The 23,218-nt window shown below is 55.7% G+C and overlaps 3 protein-coding genes across 3 annotated transcripts; 1 reads left to right on the forward strand and 2 right to left on the reverse strand.

Moving 5' to 3' along the window:
- Nucleotides 1-1,234: 1,234 nt before the first annotated feature.
- ALKBH4 (alkB homolog 4, lysine demethylase) lies at nucleotides 1,235-12,611 on the reverse strand. Its single transcript, XM_010596232.3, has 3 exons — nucleotides 12,469-12,611; nucleotides 6,277-6,474; nucleotides 1,235-2,119 (listed from the first exon to the last, which is right to left on the reverse strand). The coding sequence occupies exons 1-3, from the start codon at nucleotides 12,592-12,594 to the stop codon at nucleotides 1,532-1,534; spliced, it is 912 nt and encodes a 303-aa protein (XP_010594534.1). The 5' UTR covers nucleotides 12,595-12,611; the 3' UTR covers nucleotides 1,235-1,531.
- Nucleotides 12,612-12,743: 132 nt separating this feature from the next.
- Nucleotides 12,744-19,454, forward strand: LRWD1 (leucine rich repeats and WD repeat domain containing 1). The gene is made up of 15 exons (XM_010596233.3): nucleotides 12,744-12,901; nucleotides 13,484-13,718; nucleotides 13,811-13,927; nucleotides 14,410-14,550; nucleotides 14,758-14,862; nucleotides 15,078-15,200; nucleotides 15,276-15,390; nucleotides 15,602-15,711; nucleotides 15,906-16,113; nucleotides 16,581-16,653; nucleotides 16,749-16,889; nucleotides 18,488-18,579; nucleotides 18,720-18,875; nucleotides 18,963-19,075; nucleotides 19,183-19,454. Exons 1-15 carry the CDS (start codon nucleotides 12,822-12,824, stop codon nucleotides 19,321-19,323), a joined length of 1,950 nt encoding a protein of 649 aa, XP_010594535.1. The 5' UTR covers nucleotides 12,744-12,821; the 3' UTR covers nucleotides 19,324-19,454.
- Nucleotides 19,455-19,794: 340 nt separating this feature from the next.
- POLR2J (RNA polymerase II subunit J) lies at nucleotides 19,795-23,218 on the reverse strand. Its single transcript, XM_003416559.4, has 4 exons — nucleotides 23,064-23,218; nucleotides 21,926-22,015; nucleotides 20,831-21,005; nucleotides 19,795-20,051 (listed from the first exon to the last, which is right to left on the reverse strand). The coding sequence occupies exons 1-4, from the start codon at nucleotides 23,114-23,116 to the stop codon at nucleotides 20,016-20,018; spliced, it is 354 nt and encodes a 117-aa protein (XP_003416607.1). The 5' UTR covers nucleotides 23,117-23,218; the 3' UTR covers nucleotides 19,795-20,015.

A 23,218-nucleotide genomic window follows, 5' to 3' on the forward strand; every position in this document is an offset into this window, starting at 1 on the left:
CGCCACCTTGACTATCCTGTAAGGGAACATTCCCTCAAGTGTGTTCTGCAGCATTGTAGAAGGGCCAACTGCCCAAATGTCTGGCAAACTCTGGGTTATCCTGGTGCGGGGGGTAAGGCAGGTTTCTTTGCTGAGTGGGTCCCCCAAGCCTTAACACGCCTCTCCCATGGAGGGCTCAGGGTACAGGTTTTCCCAGATGTACTTCCCTGTGGAGCCCCTTTTTGTAGGCTCTTTGTGGGCTCCACCCAGGGGTGGGGTTGCTCTAAGGCCCAGCCTGTCAGGGGCAGACTCCCACAGGCCCTCTGGAGGAGACCACCAGCCGCTCTCCTGCCAGATGCAGCAGGGGTGGCTGGAGCTCAGGCTGGGCTTGCACTTGACATTCAGCCCTGGTCCTGCATGGGCCTGCGAGCACCCTGTGTGGTGGTCACAACACTTGGGAAGCTGTCCTCCATCCCCGTCCCCTGACTGAGCTGTCTGGGAGTCCACTTCCCATATCGCCCGCCAGGCAGCTGGGCCTCTCACAGCCACTTGAAATCTGAGAGCTTCTCTCGTCTTTCCCAGGGTTCTCCAGACCCACCAGTGGCTCGGCAGCTGGGAATGGGGCTTAGCAGACAGTGCACGCTGACCAGCAGCTCCTCCCCGCTGACAGCTCCCAGGTGTTCCGAGTGTGTCTGTAAGAACCAGTCCCAACCATGACCCTGCCCTGGCTTTGGTGAGCCGGCTCCCGCTGAGTTGGCTCCCAGCACATGGGTGGTGAGTCAGTGTATTCTGTTCTCATGAGCAGCACGGGAGGGCTGGCCACACAGCCCAAGGGTTGGCCACCATCCGCCTAACCTCGTGGCCTGCTCCTCACCTGCCCACAGGTACCCCGGGGCAGCCGGCCCATCCAGGTGAGTGCCCCACACAGCACCAGCACCAAGAAAGTGAACAACCTCGCAGGGTCCTGGCAGGTGAGGAGCATCTTTTTTGTTGTTGTTGTTACTTCTTAACAGCATTATTTGCAGTGAGGGTGAAGCAGGCTCTCGGGTTTTCCTGCCCTCATTGGATCCCCACCCCTCAGGGTCCAGCAGTGATGCAGGCTAAGCCTGACTCAAAAGCTTTCACCAAGGCTCTGAAGTCTGAAATGACAGTAACTTCAAGTCTTCTACCAATTCCTTTCTCCAATCCAACATGCTCCCCAAATGGTGGGAAAATTAGGAAACCGCATTAAAGAAATGGATAAAGGAGAACACAGTTTTAAATGGTACCAAAATTATTTAAGCTCAAATTACCCCACTCTCTGAAAACTATGATAAATAATCAAACCCAAAAGTAGCCACAGCGTGGGTTGAAGGGGCCGGACCTGAGGTGCATTCTCATCAAAACGTGGTGGCAAGGGTCAAGCTGATTTCCTTATGAGCTGGGAAAAAGACCCTTGTCCGGGCCCCCCTTTAATCCCAATGATTGGTAGGTCGATAATAGATAGGTCGGTCACTCGGTGGGCCTGGCACCCCAGGGCAGGACCATGCTGGCTCCGCCCATGTGAGGTTGCTCACGTGGGTCTTCCTTGGAAGGAGAAGGCGATCTGCAGGAGCTTCTGCCCCAGTTCCTGCTGCTTCCCTCCAGAGCAGAACTCAGCTGACAGCTCCCTGAAGGTGACGCAGACGCGGCGAGCTGTAATGTGTTTCCGGTGGATGGCGTGCTGCCACTGGTGCCGTGCTGCGCCAGAGAGCACAAGCAGAGACCGGCGGGGCACGGGGACGGCCACCTCCACGTCCTGGCACAGGACAGACCTACTGAAGGCCACCACACCTTCCACCATGGGCTCCAGGGAGCCGGGAGATGCTGGGCAGAGCAGCAGGCTGCCGGGCGCCTCGTGGGACATGGACAGCACCGTGGGGGAAAGCAGGTTGAGGCTCACCAGCCGCTCCCCCCATAGCCAGGTGTCATCCAAGTGGGGGTCAATGGCCGAGCCCCGCTCGGGGCAGTAGTCCAGGTTACACTGTTCGACGGGCCGGAAGTCCTCCAGGATGGGGTAGAGGCCCATTCTGCGCACCACCTCCCGGCTAAAGCTGGGCAGGCCTCTGAAGCCAGCAGCCTTCAGCTTCCGTTTGCGAAAGTTGACTTTGGGGCCATAGTCCTGAAGGATGAGAACAAAAAGGAAATGGAGAAGTGTTTGAGTTTACCAAAACGTCTACCATGTGTTGGGTCCGAAGACATTAATCTCAGTGAATGAGATGGGCAGAACCCCCTGACTTCATGGACCTGGCATTCCAGCAGGCAACCGCGGAGACCTACGTAATACAGCATGCATCAGATGGCGGCCAAGGGGGAAAACAAAGCAGGGGAGGGACGTGAGGTGCCAGGGGAAGGGCTGTCCTGGCCTAGGTTCCCAGAAAGCAAAGCTAGAGACAAAAGGCCTGCCTGCAGGTGTTTTATTCTAGGATGTGATCCCAAAGAGTGGGCATGTGGGAAGAGTGATCAGAGAAGGCCAATCCAAGGCCACGTTATAGAGCTGGTCAGCCTGGGGTCAACTGAGGTTCAGAACCATTAGGGAGAATGGAGTTACCATAGGACCCAGCGGTTCCAATCACAGATACGCTCAGGGGAGCTGAAGTATATGTCCACACAAAAATGTACACACAAGTGTTCACAGGAACATTACAACAGCCAGAACAGGAACAGCCTAAATGCCCATCAACAGGTAAACTGATAAACCAAGTGTGGCCTAGGCAGAGAAGGGAATGTGACTCAGCCATAAAAAGGAACGAAGCTGACACACGCTACAACATGAAGGGGCCTCGAAGACATTAAACCAAAAACCAAACCCAGTGCCGTTGAGTCGATTCCGACTCATAGCAAACCTATAGGACAGAGTAGAACTGCCCCACAGAGTTTCCAAGGAGCACCTGGCGGATTCAAACTGCTGACCCTTTGGTTAGCAGCCGTAGCGTTTAACCACTACGCCACCAGGGTTTCCTTGAAGACATTATGTTCAGGAAAAGAAGTCAGACGCAAGCACCACATACTGTATGATTCAGTTTATACGAAATGTCCAGAACAGGCTTATCCACAGAAGACAGGAAGTAGGTTAGTGGTTGCCTAGGGCTGGGGGAGAGAATGGAAAATGACTGCTAATGGGTATCGGGTTCCTTTCTGGGGTGACAGGGCGTTCTGGAACCAGACAGTAATGGTGGTTGTACAACATTGTCAGCGTACTAAAAATCACTCAAGCATACGCTTTAAAAAGGTGAGTTTTATGGTATGTGAACCATATCAAAAGATATAATAACTCAACAACAGCAAAATTAAAATAAATAAGCCAAAGTAAAAATGACAGTGTAGGAAACCCTATGGGGCAGTTCTACTTCATCACATGGGGTTGCTATGAGTCGGAATGGACTCCATGGCACCTAGCAACGACAACAGAGCCAGTGAAAAGATCAGTGGTTACCATGGGTCCATGGGGAGGGGGGAGAGGCGAATAGGGAGAGCACAGGGCATTTTTAGGGCAGTGAAAACTATTCTGCATGACACGTAATGGTGGACATATGACATTATACATTCTTGAAAGCCCGCAGAGCTGTACAAAGAGCAAACACTAGTGTGAGCTATGGTGGATTCGAACTGCCGACCTTTCGGTTAGCAGTTGGAGCACTTAACCACTACGCCACCAGGGTTTCCCTGTGGACACTAGTCCTAACAGTTTATCAACATGAGCTCATCAGCTACACCAAACGTGCCAGACGAATACAAGATGTTCATGGGAGAAACTGTGCAGTTTTTCTGTAAACTTAAACTAAAAAATAAAGTACATTAAAAAGATAAAAAGGATAAAATAAAACATTAGGGAGGAACCTTGTAAAACGCTCCTCAGAACTGCCGCCTGAAGAACAAGAGGGGAGCGTTTAGCCACCACCTTGAGGGTGGCTCTACCTGGTGTCGACGTCTGCCTTCTCCCAGGCATTGCCTGCCCCAGGGTGCGGGGCGAGTGGGCTCCTGCAGACCCCCCTGGGCAGCAGCAGCAGCAAGCGGTGGGGAGAGATGGGGCCAGGCTGCCTGCCAGCAGGGCAGGAAGTGAGAGGCTGGCTGAGAAGACGAGAGGCAGGAACAGAGGCACCCCTGAGGTGGCGCTGCAATTCCAGACAAGGCAGGCCTGCCCGCGGAGGCCCTCCCCAAGGAAAGCGGAGCCAGGCGGGGCTGCAGAGGATGCACTGAGCTGGGGGTGGCAAGGAACAGCCAAGAGGCCACGCGACGGTCACAGGGGCGGGCAGTCGGGCTAGTGCGGTGGGGCGGGGTGGGGATGGGGGTGGCCACATCAGCAGGGTCTTCTAAGTCATTGTACGAACTGGGGTGTTTCCGTGGCGATGGGGAGCACTAGAGAGTTTTTACCAGAGAAGAGACACGATCTGACAGGTTTATGGGCCACTTTTACTGCAAAGTAACCGAAGAGGAGGCAAGGCTGAGGCAGGAAGCCACTGCGGGGGCAGCTGGAGGTCTGGATCGAGTAGCAGCAGAGGAGGGGGGGTGACATGCCCAGATTCAGGATATTCTCTGAAGGAAGAGCTGACAGGAATTACCCATAGGTTGGAAGTGCAGGATGAGAGAAAAATTGGGAAAGGCCCCAAAGTTTCTGGGCTGAGTAGGTGGAAGATGGAATTTGCTGAGCTGGGACCCAATGAGGGGATATGAGGGGAGAACCGGGACCATTTTAGGGTCTGATGCATATGAGAAGCCTGGGCTAATGTTCGGATCTTCTAAACACGGGCGGCGTTCAGAGCCCTGACTTGTTGAGCTCGCTGAGGGAGTGGGCCCAGGGAGGAGAGGAGAGAAGAGGTCTGAGGGCTGGGCCTGGGGACCCGCCAACCTGAGGAGGCCAGGAGAGGAGGCAGAGGCAGCCTGAGAGGAGTGGCAGCTGAGCAAAGAAAGTGTTTCAAAGAGGAAGGCGTTATCAACTGCGTCAGAGTGCTGCTCTAGGCACACGGGATAAAGCCTTAGACGAGAGGTGGGGCTCAGGTCATGGAGGGCAGCGATGGAAGCCATTTTTGAGTAGGACACAAGGAATTGAAGACAGTGAGGATAAACAACTTCAAGGAATTCTGTTGCAAAGAGGAAAGCCCCAGAGCCTCTTGGTATGCTGATGGCAAAGACCCAGAGTAGCGGGCAAGGCTAACCTTGCAGGCGGGAGTGGGAAATGCTGTGGCATTTAGGAGAGGGGGGACAGGGCCCTGTGCACAGGTGGGCATAGGGTGGCCTTGGAGAAAAGCCTCAGCAGCAGGAGAGACGGTGGCTGTCTGCACACACACACAGGTGGTGGGTACATGTGTGTCCTTTTGCCCAGTGAGGCAAGGTCATCTGCAGAGAGCGAGCACGTGTGGAGGAGGAGAAAAGATCTCAGAGAGGACAGTGGTGGTATGGATGACCTGAAAGACCCAGTGTGGCTGCTGAGAGTGGGGAGGGCCCAGCTCCACTGGGAGACCCTCGTGGAGGAGGCCTGTCACGGGCTGGAGTCCTATCACGGGCTACGTGCTGCGCTGCTTCTCGGCCAGGGCTGGGTGCACAAGCAGGCACGGGGCAGGCAGGTGGGCTTGCCAGGGTTGTGGTTTAGCAAAACGAGTACAATGAAATGAGGGCCAAAGGGTGAGGGAGTTGGCAGGGCAATGATTAATAAGGTGTCATGGCGTTGACGTTGGGTAAGACAGATAAGAGGAGTGAGAGAAGGGAAGGGCAGGACGGATGGGCCGCAGGAGCCGGTGGGGCCAAAGACTGTGAGGTAGCAAGGCGTGAGTTAGAAAGTGAGGAGTGGACTGAGGCAGGAAGGAGGAGGCCCAGGACCTCGAGGCCAGGAGATTCACTGGAACGCGTGAGAGGAGGAATACAGCTAATGGAGAGAGAACTTCACGACGTGAAGGGAGGCCAGGGAGGTGAAGGCATCTGGCAGTTTCTGTGGCAGCAAGGGGTCCTCCTTCAGAAAATCCCTGAAGCCAGCTGAGAAGAGGGGCATAGAGAATGGAGCAGCCGTATCTGCCTTTGAGTCAGCCTCGATGCTGTCTTGTTGGGAAGCTGAGCTGACTCAGCTGGCCCTCCCTTCCACACACCCCTGGGCCACCCCTGCCACCCTCGGTCCCGAGGTTAGGGGAAGCTTGCCCACTAACAATCCTGGGGGTGTTGGTGGAGGACCCTGAGAGGCCCGGTCAGACAGGTGGGAGAAAGGGTGAGCAAAAGGTCTCTGAGACAAGGAGGGGTCTACAGGGCCCCCTGGCGACGTGACAGGTCCCTGAGCTCTGGCCGGCGCACCTGCTTCCTCCGTCCAGACTGTGAGAGCTTCCAGGGGTCACGGTCCATCAGACGCACCAACTCAGCTTCTTCATCCCGGGTCACAAAGTCTTCTATCAGTGTCACTCCTGGAAAGGGGAAGGCCCACCCTTCGAAGTCAGACTCCTCGGCACCCACTGCCCAGCCAGTGTGGGAGCAGTAAGTGAAACGGTCTGGGTTCTGCAAAAGAAAGACAGGGTGCTGGAGCCATCGCAGCCCTTCGAAGGTACCCCCTTGGGAGCAGCCCCTGCCTGGTGGCCAGCTGCCTTTGAGGGGGTCTCCAATGGTTCACTCTTCCCTGTCTTTAAGCTTAGTGAAGTCCGGTGACTTCCGTCTTTGCCCTTGAGCCTTCTCTTTCTCAGACTCAGATCAAAAGCTGCAGAGCAAGCGGTGCCTCTGGCCCTCGCCATGTCCCCGGAGCCACTTTGGAAGGCAGCTGGAGTCTGGAGGCAGGCCACACAGGGCGTGGGGCAGAGCCCTGCCCAGGGCCAAGGCCTCTGCGAAAGGCTCGCAGCAAGGCCCCTTTCTCACTTTCTTTCTTTGTAAAAGGGAAAGCATCCTCACAGCCAAGGCAGTTATCTCCATTTTATAGATGCAGCGACTGAGGCTCAGCAGTTAGGAAGTGGCCCGAGGCTGCATAGCCAGGAAGCAGGCAGTGAGTCCACGGCGTCACCATGTCACTGGCGGGGCGGCTCCAGTCTTCCCCCAGTGTCATCGGTGGGAGAAAGGATTGAAGGAGCGGACCTGTGAAAGCACCCAGCCCAGGCCAGGGGTTGAAGGAATATGTGAACCCCAACCCTGAGCCCTTGGGGCTGTGCAGAGGGGAGCAGCACATGCTGGGAGACCAGAGCCGAGCAGCCAACACAAGGGCCTCTCCGGGTCCTGCCCTCCTCTGTGGCCACCCCGGAGGCCTGCTGCTGGACTCTCTTCAAAACCAGACAGAACTTGCAGTTCGTCCGCCAGGAGTGCAGTGCGTGGACAACGGCCTGCTGCAGTGCCTTCAGGACCTACCTCAGGTTTCCAGCTGAGGCCAAGCTCTTCCCGGGCAGCCCCAGCAATGCTGAGCCTGGCCCTGGCCGTGTCTGCCCAGTGTGGCCCTCCCCTGATGGCAGTCTTTGCCCAGAGCTGCTGCTTGGATTGGCCATGACTGTGCCAATCTACATGGTGGTCGGAAGCTCTCTCTGCCCAATCAGTTCTGCTTCCTCCGTTTGTTTTACAGCATTACCACCCCCTGCCCCATAAGTCTCTTCTACTCCTAACTCCATCTCTGCATCTGCTTCCCAGGGGGAGGACCCACACTGATGCAGTCGCTGACGCCTCTCCCCTGTTATCTGTGTGCCCACAATCTCTTCTGGGCCTTGCTGGCTCCACCCGTTTCTCATGGATTGGCCATGCCTGTCGCCTCTGGGAGGCCAGGTTGAGGACCAACCTCTTCCAAGAAGCATTTTCCCCACCCCCAAGCCATGGTACAGCTTTCCTGGGGTCTCTCCAGGAGTCAATGGTCAAGTGGCTCAGGATCATGCCCACCATCCCCACCACAGCCAGGGAGACCACCAACTGGAAAGGCAGGTCTACCTCTATGCTCAGGACCAGACCTCACCCCAGGAAGGACCAGCTTCCCCTTGTCTTTGCTGCATCCACTCCACAGAGCAGGCCTTCAACTCTGGCTCCCCCAAAACCCCTCCTCCCTTCCCAGACTTCTCACCTTTCTTTCCCTCTCAGTTCAAATCCAGCTCCTTCCCAGGTGCAGCACTGATCTCCCAGCTCCTCACTCCCTCAGCTGCTGCTCACTAACCTTCTTCCAGCTCCTTTTCCTCTTCTCCCCATGACCTGGGAATGCACTCAGGTCTCCTTCATTCTGAGAAAGTCAAGAACATCCCTGCCTTGTCTCCTTCCAAGCTATAGCCCAACCTCCTCCCTTCCTGTCCCACCATTATGTCCTGCACTTGCACCCTTTGCCTCCCTGATGACCTCATTCCTCACCTCCTGCCCCCTCACCCCAGCATCTCCCCCAGGGATCCTCACTCTCTCAACTGTCACATTTGTAGTCTCTTTTCGGTTTTCCCTCCAGTCGGCCTCCCCCATGTGCCATACTGCTGATTCCAAACCCACTGCCGTCGAGTCTGTTCCCACTCATAACAACACTGTAGGACAAAGTAGAACTGCCCCATAGGGTTTCCAAGACTGTAAATCTTTATGGGAGCTGCCATATCTTTCTCTCATGGAATCTTTTGGTTAGCAGCCAAGTGCTTTAATCACTGTGCCACCAGGGCTCCCCATACTGATTAGAAACCCAAACCCATTGCCTTCGAGTCGATTTTCACTCACAGCAACCCTGTAGTACAGAACTGCCCCACAGTGTCCCCAAGGAGCAGCTGGTGGATTCGAACTGCCACCCTTTTGGTCAGCAGCCTGAGCTATTAACCACTGTGCCACCAGGGCTCCGTATTGCTGATCGAAACCAAAAAAACCAAATCCACTGCCGTCGAGTCAACTCCGACTCATAGCGACCCTATTACTGCTTCTAAAATCCCTCCCTCAGCTTCTGATACACTTTCCTCTTCGACTTTCTTTCTTTCTTTTGAGGGGAAATATCAATTAGAAGTTTATTTGGTCGTAAAATTATGCACGTTTATTATCAACCTTAAATGGTATTTGCTTACCCACAAAGCTTGGAAGAAATTGGCTCATTGCAGATTTAAAAGCATTTCTTACTACTATCCCAGGGGATGAAAGTATTACAAGGGTCTCTTTAAAATTCAAAGGAGCTAAAGAACATGGTACAAACACTGTTGGTCTCTAGTACAGAAAGGAATAGCGCCTTTTTTTTTTTTTTTAAGTACTCCTCCCCAGCCATTTATTTGAATGGAGGAAGAATGACTTGCCTTTAAGCAAGGAGTTGTTTAGGTTGATCTTGTCTTGAAGCATGTAACAGTGTTCACTAAGGAAAAAAAAAAAAACATTTCAGGCTTGGACAGTTGTCTGCACCTCCTTGGTGAGCCACTGGTAAACCTCTGTAGTAGTGGAAATACTTTCGGCCTGGTGTTAATATTTGGTATTTGTTAAAAATAGCCTGGCCGCATCCCTTCATTAGGAGTAAGGCAATGCTTTTAGCTCCCGGCAAAGTTTGTTTCTCGGCTGGGATGATACGAAGGCAGTGCGTGGGACAGCAAGTTCCAATCATGCAGCCTAGCAGTGCATCAGAGCAGAAAAACTTAGCTTCAGACTTATACTTGAAGATGGCGGCACGGTGTGATGGTCCTTCGGGGGCGTAAAAAGTCAAACACGGGGGCAATGAACTCTTACAGACGTGTGTTTTATTTCCTTGCAGTGACTTTGAAATCTTGCAAGAGCTATGGAAAAGGAGTGTATTGCTGACTCCGAGTTATGTCGTTCTTGCTGGCGTTTAGGCCTCTGATCAAAACAGCTGGTCTCTGCTGTTTCTCCTTATGCACATGGGCCCACACAATACTTTCACTGTGCAGAGCAAATTGTTGGGTTGTCAGAAGTGAAGATGCAGCTTTCTTTGCCGCCCTGGAGCGAATGGATCCATTACAAGAGGAAAACTTGGCGCGTTCCTTTAGACACGGGAAGGGTTTATTAAAGAATATCATGGTATGGTATATTTTTCTCACTGGCCACCCACGTTGTTACTTTGACATTCTGTTGCCTATAAAAAGCCTGTTTTTCTTCATGATAAAATTATCTGCAGCTTGACTTCTTCCATTTATGTCTAATTCTTCCCTAACCTTTATCTGCCATTGAGTCAGCTTCAACTCATTGTGACCTCATATGTATCAGAGCAAAACTGTACTCCATAGGGTCCTCGATGGCCGATTTTTTGGAAGGAGATTGCCAGGGCTTTCTTCTGAGGCACCCCGGGCAGCCCTGAACCCCCAACCCTTCAGCTGGAATTTTACATGTTATCTTTGTCTTTTCCCATATGCGACTGCTGTTTTTTTTAACTTGGCTATAAATGTACATATAATTCTATATTCTGCTTTTTATTATAGCAAATGTTGTTCTTTTTATGAAATACACTTTATAATGTCTACAATGACTTAACCAAACTTGAGGTTAAGGGCACAGTCCTCCAGACTGCCAAGTCTGCCCAAGACTTCAGACACCAGCTGCAAATTCAGGGGTCCAGAAGGCCATCCTCCCTTCTGTCCAGCCTGCTGCCAATTTGGGGGTCCCCATGGATTCTCTCAGGTTCATATAAATTGCTAAGGCGACTCACAGACCCTCGGGAAGTGCTATACTTAAAATTACAGTTTTATTATAGCCAAAGGATACAGATCAGAACCAGCCTAAGAGACACATAGAGTGGAACCTGGAACCGGGAGAGTTCCAAAGGCGAACCTTTTGTGTTCTTAGGGATGAATTACTCTCTTCCGGCGACGATATGTGCCAGTACACGCAAGGAGTACTGCCAACCCAGGAAGCTCACCTGAGCTTGGTGTCCAGAGTTTTATTGGGGGCTTTATTATGTAGGCATGATTGATTAAATCATTCTGTATGTTGTTCAACTCAATCTCCAGCCCCCTCCTCTCCCCTGGAGGCTGAGCTGACATCACATAGCTCAAAGTCCCAACCTCTGATCACATGGTTGGTCTTTTCTTGTGTGGCCAGCCCCCATTCCGAGTCATCTCCTTATCATAAACTATCTAGGGGCCCACCATAAGTTCTTCTGGCTTTCTTGACTAACGTAAGAGTTAGAACCTAATGTAGTATTTGCTGGATTATATGTACCACTCAGTTTTAATCCTCAGGACAACCCCAGGAGGTAGGGACCATAGCTGCTCCTGCATGTGAGGCTCTGGCCAGAGCTTGCCCAGCTAGGACTGCAAAGCCCATCAAAGCTCCACCCTGGCCCTCTGTGGCCTCTCTTCTCTCCCTGCTCCCATCCCCAGGGCCCTACTGCTGGTCCTCCATTCTTCTCTCACTGTTCTCACCCCCCTGAAGCTTCACCTTCAGCCTCTGACTTCAGCTTAGATGTCTCCTGAGCTTTGGGCCACCATCTCCTGTCTCCTGGACCCCTCGCACTGGACATCTTGCTCTCCTCATCCAACAACCATCCAAGCTGGGATGGTGCCATCCCACAGTGCCCCATGTCTCCAGGCTTATGGCCACCAGCCTGAACTGTTTCAGGCCCCCAGCACTTCTACTGTGAACACCGCAGAGATTTCTCCACTGGCTTCCCAGCCTCCATACCTTCATACCATGCCTCTCAGTCTACCCCAGGAGCTTTTTAAAATTCACATCTGACCGTTTAGGAGCTCCCTGTGGACTTTAGGACACATCCACCCTGCTCAGTGGACACACAGGCGTCTCCGTCGGCAGGCTCCATTGCTTTTTCCAGCCTGAGCCTCACTCCACTCTCCAAGCACATGCACTTCCCCCAGGCCTTTGTCTAAGCAGCTCCAACATGGACCGTGCTTGCAGCCAACTAAAATATTTCCAGGCCACGTGGCGCAGTGGTTAAAGTGATCACTGCTAACCAAAAGGTCCGCAATTCAAAATCATCAGAGACTCCAGGGGAGAAAGATGAGGTAGTCTGCTTCCTAAAGATTTACACCTTTGGAAACCCTAAACCCACTTTCGCTATTGGTCAGAATCAACTCCACAGCAGTGGGTTAAGTTTTTGGTTAAATAGGAATTAATATTCTCCTTGAGTGGTTAAGCGTTGGCTGCTAACCAGGTCGCCAGTTCGAATCTGGCAGCCGCTCCTTGGAAACTCTATGAGGCAGTTCTACTCTGTCCTATAGGGTCGCTATGAGTCAGAATTGACTGAACAGCAACGATTTTTTTTTCTTTTTGGACAATTTCGGTGCAAGTTGTTTGGGGCCCCTTTGCCCTGGCTTCCCCCACCCTCACTCTTTCTGTCTTCTCCCCAGGTCCCGTGAAGCTCAGCACCAGACAGGGAGGGGCTAGGTCGAGGTTTGCTGACACACTCCCCAAGGTCCCGGAGGTGAACTGTGATTGGACGACACCCCACGTGGAGGAGCCCCTTCTCTACACCCAAGACCACTCCTCAAAGCCCTCATCCCCTCACCCTGCAACGCCCCGGGCTCCTGACAGTCTGGTCCTGGCCCGTCTCGTGACTAATCTGGGCCTCAGTTTCCCCATATGTAGAATGGAGTTTGTGGGCGCGGTCCATGTCCCAGTCCTTACCTGCGGAGGGAGCTGCCAGGACAGGTTACCACCGCGCTGCCGCTCGCAGATCAGACAGGTCCTGATGCCCTTGCAGCCACATTCCTGAAGGACCTCTGGTGCCTCTGCCACCGTCGCCGCCGCCATAGCCCCGCCCGGGCAGCCAGGACGCAGGCGCGGGCCCGCGTGGGCCGCTGGGAGTTGTAGTCCTCACCGCTGGACACGTGGTCCGAGGGCCCGCTTCCTTCCGGTCTTCACCGCTGACGGGCTCGCGAGGCGCCGCCTTCTGGGCTTGCTCACCGCCGGGCGACAGTACCGGGCTTCTCGAACGCTGGAGCTGCCGTTGGTGGCGGCACGGGCCACGCCTTCTCGCCATGGGCCCCCTCTCGACGCGGCTGCTGATGCAGCGTGGCCGGCCCAAGAGCGATCGGCTTGGGAAGATCCGCAGCCTGGAGTAAGGGCTGGGCCGGGGGCGAGGTTGTGTCCGCGGGATCAGGGCCACACAGCCCGCCACCCAGGCTGTCTGGGCTGCCCGGGCCTGGGCTGCCGGGGGTCGGGAAGAAAGCCTGGGGCCCTCCCCGACTCCATGCCCATCCCGGTTAGCGCCTCTTCGGTTCGCCATCGCCCCATCGCCAGGTGCCTTCCTCTAGTGACACGGGGCCGAACCGCCACCCCACCCGTGTGCCCGCTGGGCCCCGAGTGGCCTTACTCCGGAAAAGTGCCCTGACTGCTAGGGTGACAGACAGTGTTGATATAACTGGGGTGGGGGGGCCGTGGGGAGCACAGGGAGCCCCCAGAGGATCAGGAAAACCATCCTGGAGGGGACTATGCTCGGCTGAGCCCTGAAGTATGGCAAGATTAAAAATAAGTAAATAAAAAATGTGAGGGGTGGGGAGGAAGGGGTTGTGCATGTTCCAGAAATGTGAGGGGAGAAAGCCATCTGAGGCCAGGGGCAGCTGGAGGTGTAGGGTGGGAGGCCTGCTGGCCCCCTGCTTGCCTCCTGAGCCTTCCACGTCTGCCTCCCTCCTCACCTCAGCCTGTCAGGGCTGAAGCTACGCTCTGAGCACTTGGACCCCAGTCTCCTGGGCCGCCTAAGGCAGCTGCAAGAGCTGGACTTGTCCAACAACCAGCTGGACACACTGCCTGCCAACCTGGGCCTGTCCCACCTGCGCATCCTCCGCTGTGCCAACAACCAGCTGGGGGACGTCACTTTCTTGTGCCAGTTCCCACAGCTCGAGGAGCTCAGCCTGGAGGGCAACCCCTTCCTGACGGTGAGTGCCTCCCCCAGGCCCCATGCCCTGGGGCCAGGACTCTTCTGGGATCAGATGGGCAGCCTCTGAGCCATGGTTCCCTTATCTCCCAGGTCAGTGACAACCTGAAAGTCTCCTTTCTCCTGCCCAAGCTCCGTAAGGTCAATGGCAAAGAGGCTTCCTCAACTTTCTCTCAGGTGGAGAACCTGAACCGGGAGCTGACCAGCAGGGTAAGGGCAGTGTCTCTGGGAAGCTGGAGGCAGCATTGAGGAGGGAGTGCAGAATGAGACATTTGGAGGACACTGAGGGCTGCTGTCCTGACACAAAGGGGCCCTTACATCCCTAAGCCTGGCCTGAGCCAGGTGCTGCCTCTCCTCTGAAGTCAGGTGCTTGGGCTGTGGTCTTTGGAAGCCCTGCCCTCCAGGTTTGCAGGCAGGGCCCAGCAGGAGAGGCTGGGTGATTTTCATTAGTATCCTACCAGGCTTGACCCTGGGGCAGTTCTTCCCATTCTGGGGCTGTTCCTGATACGCACATATTGCTTAGGTTTGTGCAGCCTGCAGATAAGAAGGCTGTGGTTCAGACAGGCTTCCAGGTGATGAGGTCGAGATGCTTGTGGCTGTGATGACTTTGGGAGCAGTGGTGCCTCGGGGGGCCCAGGGGAGCTGGGGTGGACTGGATGGACTGGACCTGGATCTGGTCCCTCTTGTACCAGGTCACTGCTCACTGGGAGAAGTTCGTGGCTGCCCTAGGCCCCAAGGAGAAGGCTGAGAAGGTCCAGGCCGACTTTGTGAGGTCTGCTGTCAGGGATGTTCGCTATGGGCCCGAGTCCCTCAGCGAGTTCACCCAGTGGCGGGTAAGTCGTTCAGGAGGTTGGTTCTCCTACTTCCTCGCTAGCTCTTGTGGCCTATAGCTGCACTGGGGGGGGGGGGTCTCTGGCCCGTGAGGGGTAAGGAGTTGTGGGGAGTAGGGGGGTTAGAGAAGGCTCTTTCCCAACTCCAGAAGGACAGGCTGGGGTCACTCAGGACTGTGCCCAGCTTCCGGATTACCTGGCCCCACCCAGGTACGGATGATCTCTGAGGAGCTGGTGGCCTCTGGTGGGACCCAGGTGCCTAAGGCAGACAACCTAGAGAGGCCTGTGGAAGCCGCAGCCACCCGTGAGTCCAGGGTGAGTACAAGTAAGGTTCCTTGTGGCTCCCCAGTGCTCTGTGTGCCCACTACCTCCATCCTACCTGCCTAGGGCAGCCATGGGGGAGCGAGGGTCCTAGAAATGAGCCCAGGTGACAAGGGGCTGTGGTCCAGCCTGTCACGGGGAGGAAGGAAGCCCCAGGGAGATGGGCCTATTGTCACAAAGCCCTCAGCCTATCCCTGCCCCCTCCACAGGCCAGGCTGATGGCCTTGAAACGGCCACATGATGTCCCACTCAACCTCTTTCCCAACAAGCGGGTGTGTACCTCCCCATCAGCTCAGGTGGAGGGCGGCCCCATGGGCTCTGACGGCAGCCAGGTAAGCTGGCAAATGGCAGGGAGCAGGTGGTGGGGTGAACAGGGCCTGTGGCAGCCATGACCCCTCTGTCCCCAGGCTGGCCTGAGGCTGGAGCCCCTGCACTTCCTGCAGTGCCACAGCAAGAACAACAACCCCCAGGATCTCCAGACCCAGCTGTGGGCCTGCGCATTCGAGCCGGCCGGGGAGGAGGGTACGTCCTTGGTGGGCGGGCCACGGGAAACAAGAGCCAGCAGGCTTTCTGGATAGAGGGTGCCGGAATGCTCCCTAGAGGGGCAGCCTTGGTGGACTGGGGAGTTGGGAGGGCCAGAGAGCTTAGAAAACATCAGCAGGGCCAGGAGGAGGCAGCCACAGGGAAGAACTTTAACAAAAATGTTTTCACTAGGCTGACCCCCTCCAAACAGGGCATTCAGAGGACACATCCCAGACTGTGGCCACTTGCGGCGGGGAGGCCGTCTGTGTGATCGACTGCCAGACAGGCATCGTGCTCCACAAGTACAAGGTGCCAGGCGAGGTGAGTAGCAGAGCCATGTCCCGCAGGGTGGCCCACAGAGTGCTGGGATGGGGGGTCTAGACTCAGCCGGCTCCTGACCATGTGGCCTTTTTCTTTTATGCTGGGCCTCCGTCCCCAGGCTCAATCTTTCATGCATGTTCACCCATGTAGCTTGATGCCCTCAGTGACCCCTTCTCCTACTCCACACACCCCAGGAGTTCTTCTCAGTGGCCTGGACAGCTGTGACAGTCGTCACACAAGCAGGCCACAAGAAGCGCTGGAGCGTGCTGGCAGCTGCAGGCTTGCGGGGCCTGGTGCGGCTTTTACATGTGCGTGCCGGCTTCTGCTGCGGAACCATCCGGGCCCACAAGAAGGCCATCGCCACCCTCTGCTTCAGCCCCACCCGCGAGACTCACCTTTTCAGTAAGGCCCCCCTCCCCTTTTCCCCAATGCTCCCCCAGCACCCCTGTCCTGTACCCTCTCTGGAAAGGTGGGCATTCATCTGACCAATGGGGCTCACACTGGGTTGGTCATGTTCGGCTCTGGTTTTGGTAGGAAGTGACATGGGCTTCAAGTTCCCACTTGACTGCCAGCCTGCTCCATGGCCTTGGAGTTTTTCGACAACACTTTGTTCCCGTCTGTCATGGGTTGACACCACTGGCCTTCCAGTGTGGTGAGCAGAGGCCAGGCTGCCTGGTGCTGGCATGTTAGGTTAGAGCCAGAAGATGGGCAGAAGGCCCTAAGCCCATCTGGTCTCCTAGCCATGTCCCTCTCTCCCTACCTCGGAGGGGCTCTGCCCTTGGGACCACTGTCACAGCCTGGGATGCAGCCTGTAGGCAGGAGCAGGGTCTCCTCAGGGCCACCTGTCCTCTTCTGCATCCCCTCCTCAGCGGCCTCCTATGACAAGCGGATCATTCTCTGGGACATCGGGATACCCAACCACGATTATGAATTCCAGGCCAGGTAGTGCTGTGGGGCAGGGCTGGGGAGGTCCACTGCTAGGGTGGGAGGATAGAGGGCTCACAGGCCCCTGCTGTCCCTCTTGCCCTGCCTGGCAGCCAGCTGCTCATGCTCGACACCACCTCTGTCCCACTGCGCCTCTGCCCTGTGGTGTCCTGCCCAGATGCCTACCTCCTGGCTGGCTGCGAGGGTGGCTGCTGCTGCTGGGACGTGCGGCTGGACCAGCCCCAGAAGAGGAGGTGAGGCGAGCGGGGCTGCCATGGAAGCCAAGCCTCAGGGCTGAGCACTCTGCCAGGGGTAGACAAACTACCCAACGCCACAGGGCTGGTCTATCCCCACCTGGAGAAAAGGGCCCTGCTGCCCCTTCCTCACCCTGGTGTTTAGCTATGGGGCTGGGCTAGGTCAGTCCACTCCCTGGGCTGTGATCGTGCCACCTTTAATACGGGGCTTCACTGCGGGTATGACAGGGGATCGGCCCAGGCCCTGTCCTACGTTAAATCTGTAAAATGGGGATGAGGGCAAGTGTGAAGGGGTCTGGACACGGGTGAGCTCTGGAACTGCCAAGTTGAGGCTGATCTGGGAGGTCCCTAATACAGTGCTCGTCATGGCATCCCTGCCTATGTGGGGTCTGCAGGCTAGTCAGGAGACAGGCATTCAAGGTGGCCAGGTGAGAAACCTCCAGAGTGCACCGTGAGGAACGGAGAACAGAACGTGGCACTGTGAGAATGACGGGAGGCCTGCCCTAGGTGGGCCACGGGGACTCTGCTCAGGGGACCAGCGGGCAGACCACAAGGTGCTCAGGCTCCTGCTCGCCTCCACGTGAGACCTGCAAGGAAGTCAGCCAGGCAGGAGAGGGAAGTGTGTGCACAGGGCGGGGGCGGGAGAGTTTGGCTGACCTGTTTGGCCATGGCTTGGCAAAGCTGGTGGATGTGGCCCAAGTGAGGTGGTGAAAGTGCTGGGGACAGGGCCCGCTGGGCTTTGTTGGCCACGGGCAGAAGTTTGAATTTTAAGTGCAGTGAAGAGCCTGGGAGGATTGTTGGGCGAGTGGCAGGAGTGAAGTAGCTGCTCTGTGGAAGAGGAAGAGCAGAGGCCTCGGTAGAGACCCTCCTAATGTGGGTGGTGGCTTCTCGGCTTCTCTTTCCTCATGGAACGGTCCCATGCCACCCCAGGACTTACCCCGGGCCTGCTTCCTCCCTCCCTGGCCCCGTCCCCACAGTTCTCAGGTCCTGTGGTGTTTCCGTCTCCCAGATATGCCTGCCTCTCTTCACCCCCTGCGCTGCTGCCTTGGTGAAGGCCCGGCTCGCAGTTGGTGTTAGCTGGCCTCTCTAGGGCTCTGGGCAGCTGCCGGTGGCCTTCCCAAGCACAGATGTGACCACAGCACTTCCTGCCTTAAAACCTTGAGTAGCCACTCCTCACTGTCCTCAGGCTCAGAGCAAGCATCCCCTCGGGCATTCCAGGCGGCAGCCAGTGCACCCAGCATCTCCCTTTGCCAGCCCTCAGCTTTGTGTGGAAGTCCCTGCCCCGCTTGGCACCTGACGAACCCAGCTCATCTCGCACTCAGGCCCAGAGATGCTGCCTATCTCCAGAACCTTCCCTGATCACCAGCCCCATCCTGGAAGCGGCAGCCCCTCCTTCTTCTAGCTTCTGCTACCTTGTGACACCAAAGCACACTCGGGTGCTAGCTCCCCGTCCAGGGCCAAGAACTTACCTTCTTCGTTGCATCTCTGACCTCACACAGGGTGTGGCCCAGGGCAGGTGCCCAGCAGGTATTTGAATGAACGGAAAGTTTGTTGTATATGCAAGGAGTTGCCAACCCAGCATGTTCTGTGCCCCGCAGGGTGTGTGAAGTGGAGTTCACCTTCTCCGAAGGCTCGGAGGCATCTGGGCGGAGAGTGGACGGGCTGGCGTTTGTGAATGAGGATGTTGTGGGTGAGCAAGCCCGGCCTCCTACATGGCTCACCTCTCCCTGGGCTGGGGCTTAGATCCAGGGCTGCTGGGGAGCCCCCAGTGTGGAACAGGATGTGTCTGGCATGGGGCCAGCCCAGGCAGTTCCCGGTTCTCCCCCACAGCCTCCAAGGGGAGTGGCCTGGGCACCATTTGCCTGTGGAGCTGGAGCCAGACGTGGGCAGGCCGGGGCAGCCAGGCCACGGTAGCAGTCGTTGTCCTGGCTTGGCTGCAGTGGTCACCCACCGAGTTGGCCTATTTCTCGCTCAGCACCTGTCCTGGTAAGCCACCCTGCCCTGCCTCACCCTCCACCTCTTGGCACTCTGACCCACCCCCACCCCACCTTAGGCATCAGTCTGTCCTGGCAGGTGAGGGGATTGTGCTCTGTGGGGACGAGGAGGGCAACGTGTGGATCTACAACGTCCAGCATCTCCTAAATCAGAAGTCCCCGCTGCCAGCAGCCCCGCAGGCCCCCACACAGGTACTGCCCAGCTCCCCGCCCCCACCTGTGCTCCGGGCTGGCTCAGCAGCAGGGGCCTGGCCTCTGGGAAGCCAGGAGCCCAGCCTCTCTCTGCCTCTTCCCACTAGATCCTCAAGTGGCCTCAGCCCTGGGCCCTCGGGCAGACGGTGACCAAAACCATGGTGAACACAGTGGTGGCAAACCCCACCTTTACCTACCTCACCGCCCTAACGGACTCCAACATCGTAGCCATCTGGAAGAGGCAGTAGCTGCCAGCAGTGTGGGGAGGAGCACTGCCTCTCAGAGTACCAGGGACACAACCTGCTCAGCCTTGGGGCTAATGACTGGGGTCTTTTTGTCAGTGAATATTTTTTATTAAACTCTGTACTATCAAAGAGAAGTCTGTGGAGCACTGTTCACAGCTCTGTGGACCCCACCGTGTGCTCAGGGGTGCTGAGGGTCTAGAGCAGAGACCTGTGGAGGTACACAGTCCCCTTCTGCTACAAAACTGCCCCTCCCCAGCAGCACCCCCAAGTTCCCACTTTTTGGCCCAGAATGAGTTTGTTCCTGCCAACCTGTCAAACAGAAGCCAGGGTCTGCCTCTTATCTCTCTGGGCTAACCCAGCCATTGAAGTGTGGCGCGTGAGTGGCTTTGAAACAGGTCATGCAGGTGACCTCCATCAAGCCTGAGACCATTTGCTTATGAAGCCATCTTTGCTTAAGACAGTGAGACCCAGCCAACAGCAGCCCACAACGAGGTCTCTTTTTGCCATACTTTATTAGGAATATAAGAAGAACCTATGTACAGGAGATAAAAGTGTCAGAGGTGAGGGGCTCATGGGATAGCTTTACAAGGAGGGTCACAGCTGAGAGAAGCTTCTCTTCTGCTTGGTACCCAGAGAGAAGTGTCCAGGGTAGGGAGGAGCTGGACTCCCAGTTCAGCAAGTTTCCTTCCAATCCACTATTCAATTCCTTCTTGCTTGTCTTTGATGGCCACCTGGGGGAAGGGGAGAAGGCAAGGCACTTAGCTAGAATGGCTGGGGGTGAGGACCTTGGACATGAAACCCCAGCATCCCCCAACCAAGGTTTGTCAAGAAACTGCTTCCACGGCCCTTCTCCACAGAGTGCACCCATAGGACCATACTGCACAGCAGAGAACTGTACCAGGTCACCAAACCAGGGCCCCAAAAAGCACCAGGGGAGTGGGCAGTCAGGAACCAAAGGCACCCTCGGAGCTGGCTCCACCCATCCCACGTCCAGCTGCCCAGGGTCAGAGTCAGGTGGAGCACAGGTGTGTCCTGGGTGGGCTTTTGACTTAGACATTGAGAATCTGACTAGCTATGATCTTTTCCCCCTATAAATTGGGCCCAGACTGAGGTCCCCTGCCATAAACAGCTGTGGCCACCACCCATGTGGCCTCCTGAACCTTGGGACTCTGCCCTAGGCTGAAGTGCTGCCCAGAGAGACCAGTGCTGTGCAAGCAGCCGGCCTCATAAAGCAAAGAGACTTGAAAACAACTTCACAGGGCGGCAGGCCACTTGCTGCCATAAGAGTGCACAAAGAGGCAGGCCCTAGAGCATCAGGTGAGGTTCCCGCTTATGGGTGCAGACAGCAGGCCACGGGCCTCAGCTCCATAACCCCTTGGTCCAGAAGAATCAACCCAGGGGCCGTCCTAGGTGTGAGCAACAGCGCCGGGGGACCTGAGAACGCTGCAGCACTGGGCATGCTGGCTGGCATCAGCCTCTAGCCGGTCTTCGTCTGTCCCCAGGACCTCACCCGGAAGCGCTCTTCCAGCAGGGAGAGCTCGCTGATGAGGTCTGTGATGGCATTGGTGAAGGCTTCCTGAGGGCTGTAGTCCGGTGTGGTCTGCACTCGGATGATGATCTTGTGCTCCAACGGGTGGGGGACTTTGTAGCCAGCAAACAGCACCTGTGGGTCCTTCAACAGCTGTCTGAAATACAGGGGTGGGAGGTATGCCAAGTGCCCTTGGGGCCCTGGCCCAAGCCAGGCCAAGGCTGCCAGGCAGCTCACAGCTCACTAGGCTGTCCAGCAAGAAGCCCATCTGTTAGGCTGAGGCCTGTTAACAAATGCCTCTGGGGGCAACCCCAGGGGTCCCCTGCTCTTCATTTGTAGTTTAGTTTTCCCAAAAATCTTCAGGTAAAGCAGATGCTTTGTAGAAGATATACCATGTGAGGATACATACACACACATCCTCCTTCCCTCCACCCCGTCAAACCTACACCCACGAGGATCAAGGAGTCTAGCTGGGGAAACAGGGCTTCTAGAAACTTCCTCAGGGGAAGTCAGGGACCCCGCAATGCCCCTAAAGAGCCCTCAAGGTGATAAACACCAATCATATCCCTGACTACCTGGCCAGGACATCACTGAGGTAAACAAACACCCACTGAGCACCAGGTATCCACCAGGGGTACCAGACAACCACAAAACACCTCTCTCACGTCTTTTCCTTGTCCTACTGAAACTATGATCTCTGCCACACACATTGTAGAATGCCAGGTTGACAGGCCACTGAAGTCACCATGACAGATAAGAGTAAGGGGACTGCTTCTCGATGCTTACGATCACAAAAGCACAAGTAGGCATTTCCTACTTTTCCAGGCGAGTACTGTGGCTCGCTGCACACTCACTTTGTCAGACAAATGAGCCCACATAAACACGTGGCTTGTGAACACATAGGGGTCAGAGTCATTCTGAAAAAAAGGTGCTGGAATTGTGCAATGGCACAGGCAAGCACCCCAAGGGACTTCTTGTCCCTCCCTCTCAGACAGCTGAAGAATGTCTTATGGAACTTGTGCTTTGCCCAAAGCCCTGTTAAATACAGTCCTTGAGAGCCCTTGACCTGGAACTTACGATTTAATAATGTTTCCTAGTGTGTGGTCTTCTTTGTTGATGGTAAACAAGCAGGCGTTGGGCACCTTGGTGTCCTTGTTAATGGTGATCCTAGGAAGAGGCAGAGGCAGCACATGAGGGGCAGGAGCTCTCCCCAGGTTTAAACCCTGTCCTTCAAGGCAGGCTCAACTCCCTCCTCCTGGAAGCCTTCCTGGGTCTGTTCATCCCATAAAGACCTCTGTGACTCAGAGCAGCATTGTGTCTCTACCAAGACTCCGGCTACATCCTGGCTCTTAGGACCCCTGCCTCTCTGGATTCCTTCTTTCTTCTAAAGCAGGGCTTCTCACTTTGCAACACTGACATTTTGGGCCTGATAATTCTTTGTTGCAAAAGACATCAACAGCATCCCCTGACCTCTGCAGTAGATGCCAGTAGTAACCTCCCTTGTGAGAACCAAAAAATGTAGACATTGCTAAATGTCCCCTGGGGAGCAAAATGAACCCCAGTCGAGAACTACTGCTGGCTGGTAAGGGCCAGACCACTGAAAGTCCTGCATACCAGATTTTTAAGGGTAAGAAGACTCACTGTTTAATGACGGCCTTCTGGGCTAGGCACTTTACACACTTTCAATTACTTCATTTAACCTTCCCTAAGAGAGAACCCTATAAGTAAATACAGCAATAAACCCATTTTACAGACGAGAAAACTGAGCCTCAGACAGGTTGTCACTTATCTAAAGATACAGAGTCGGTAATCAGGGGATCCAGGAACCAAGCCTGGGCTGTTTGACCGTTAGACTACATTTGCCCCAAACCTGCAGGAATCGCTGAAGGTTTTACATGGGCGAGTGACAGATCGGATATGAACTGTAGAGCCATCACTGGCTGCAGCAAGAAGGAGGTGGCAGGCGGAAAGGCGAGTTGAGGGGACTGCCAGAAAGATCCCAGAGGAACAGGACTTGGAGGCCCCGCCACTTCCTGGGTCAGGGAAAGTCCCTCAACCTCGCTGAGCCTCAGTCTGCTCATCTGCAAAATGGCTAGCCTCCCCACTGCCCGGAGTTTGGCAGACACGGGCTTCGCCCCAGAATCTTCAGGAGCCGAAGGCCGAGGGGCCCGCGAACCTCGGCCCGGCCCTGCCCTGCACCGCCGGCTCCACTTACTTCTTCTCGCCCTCGAAGAGCAGGAACGACTCGAAGGCGGGAGGCGCGTTCATCTTAACGCCACAGTCCCGCCACCACCGAAGCCCCACGACACAACCTCTCCCAGCACAGCGTCTGCTTCCAGGTGATGTCGGCGGCGCCAAAGCCGAGCGCGG

The sequence above is a fragment of the Loxodonta africana genome, chromosome 12 (assembly GCF_030014295.1).
Source record: "Loxodonta africana isolate mLoxAfr1 chromosome 12, mLoxAfr1.hap2, whole genome shotgun sequence".
NCBI lineage: Eukaryota > Metazoa > Chordata > Mammalia > Proboscidea > Elephantidae > Loxodonta > Loxodonta africana.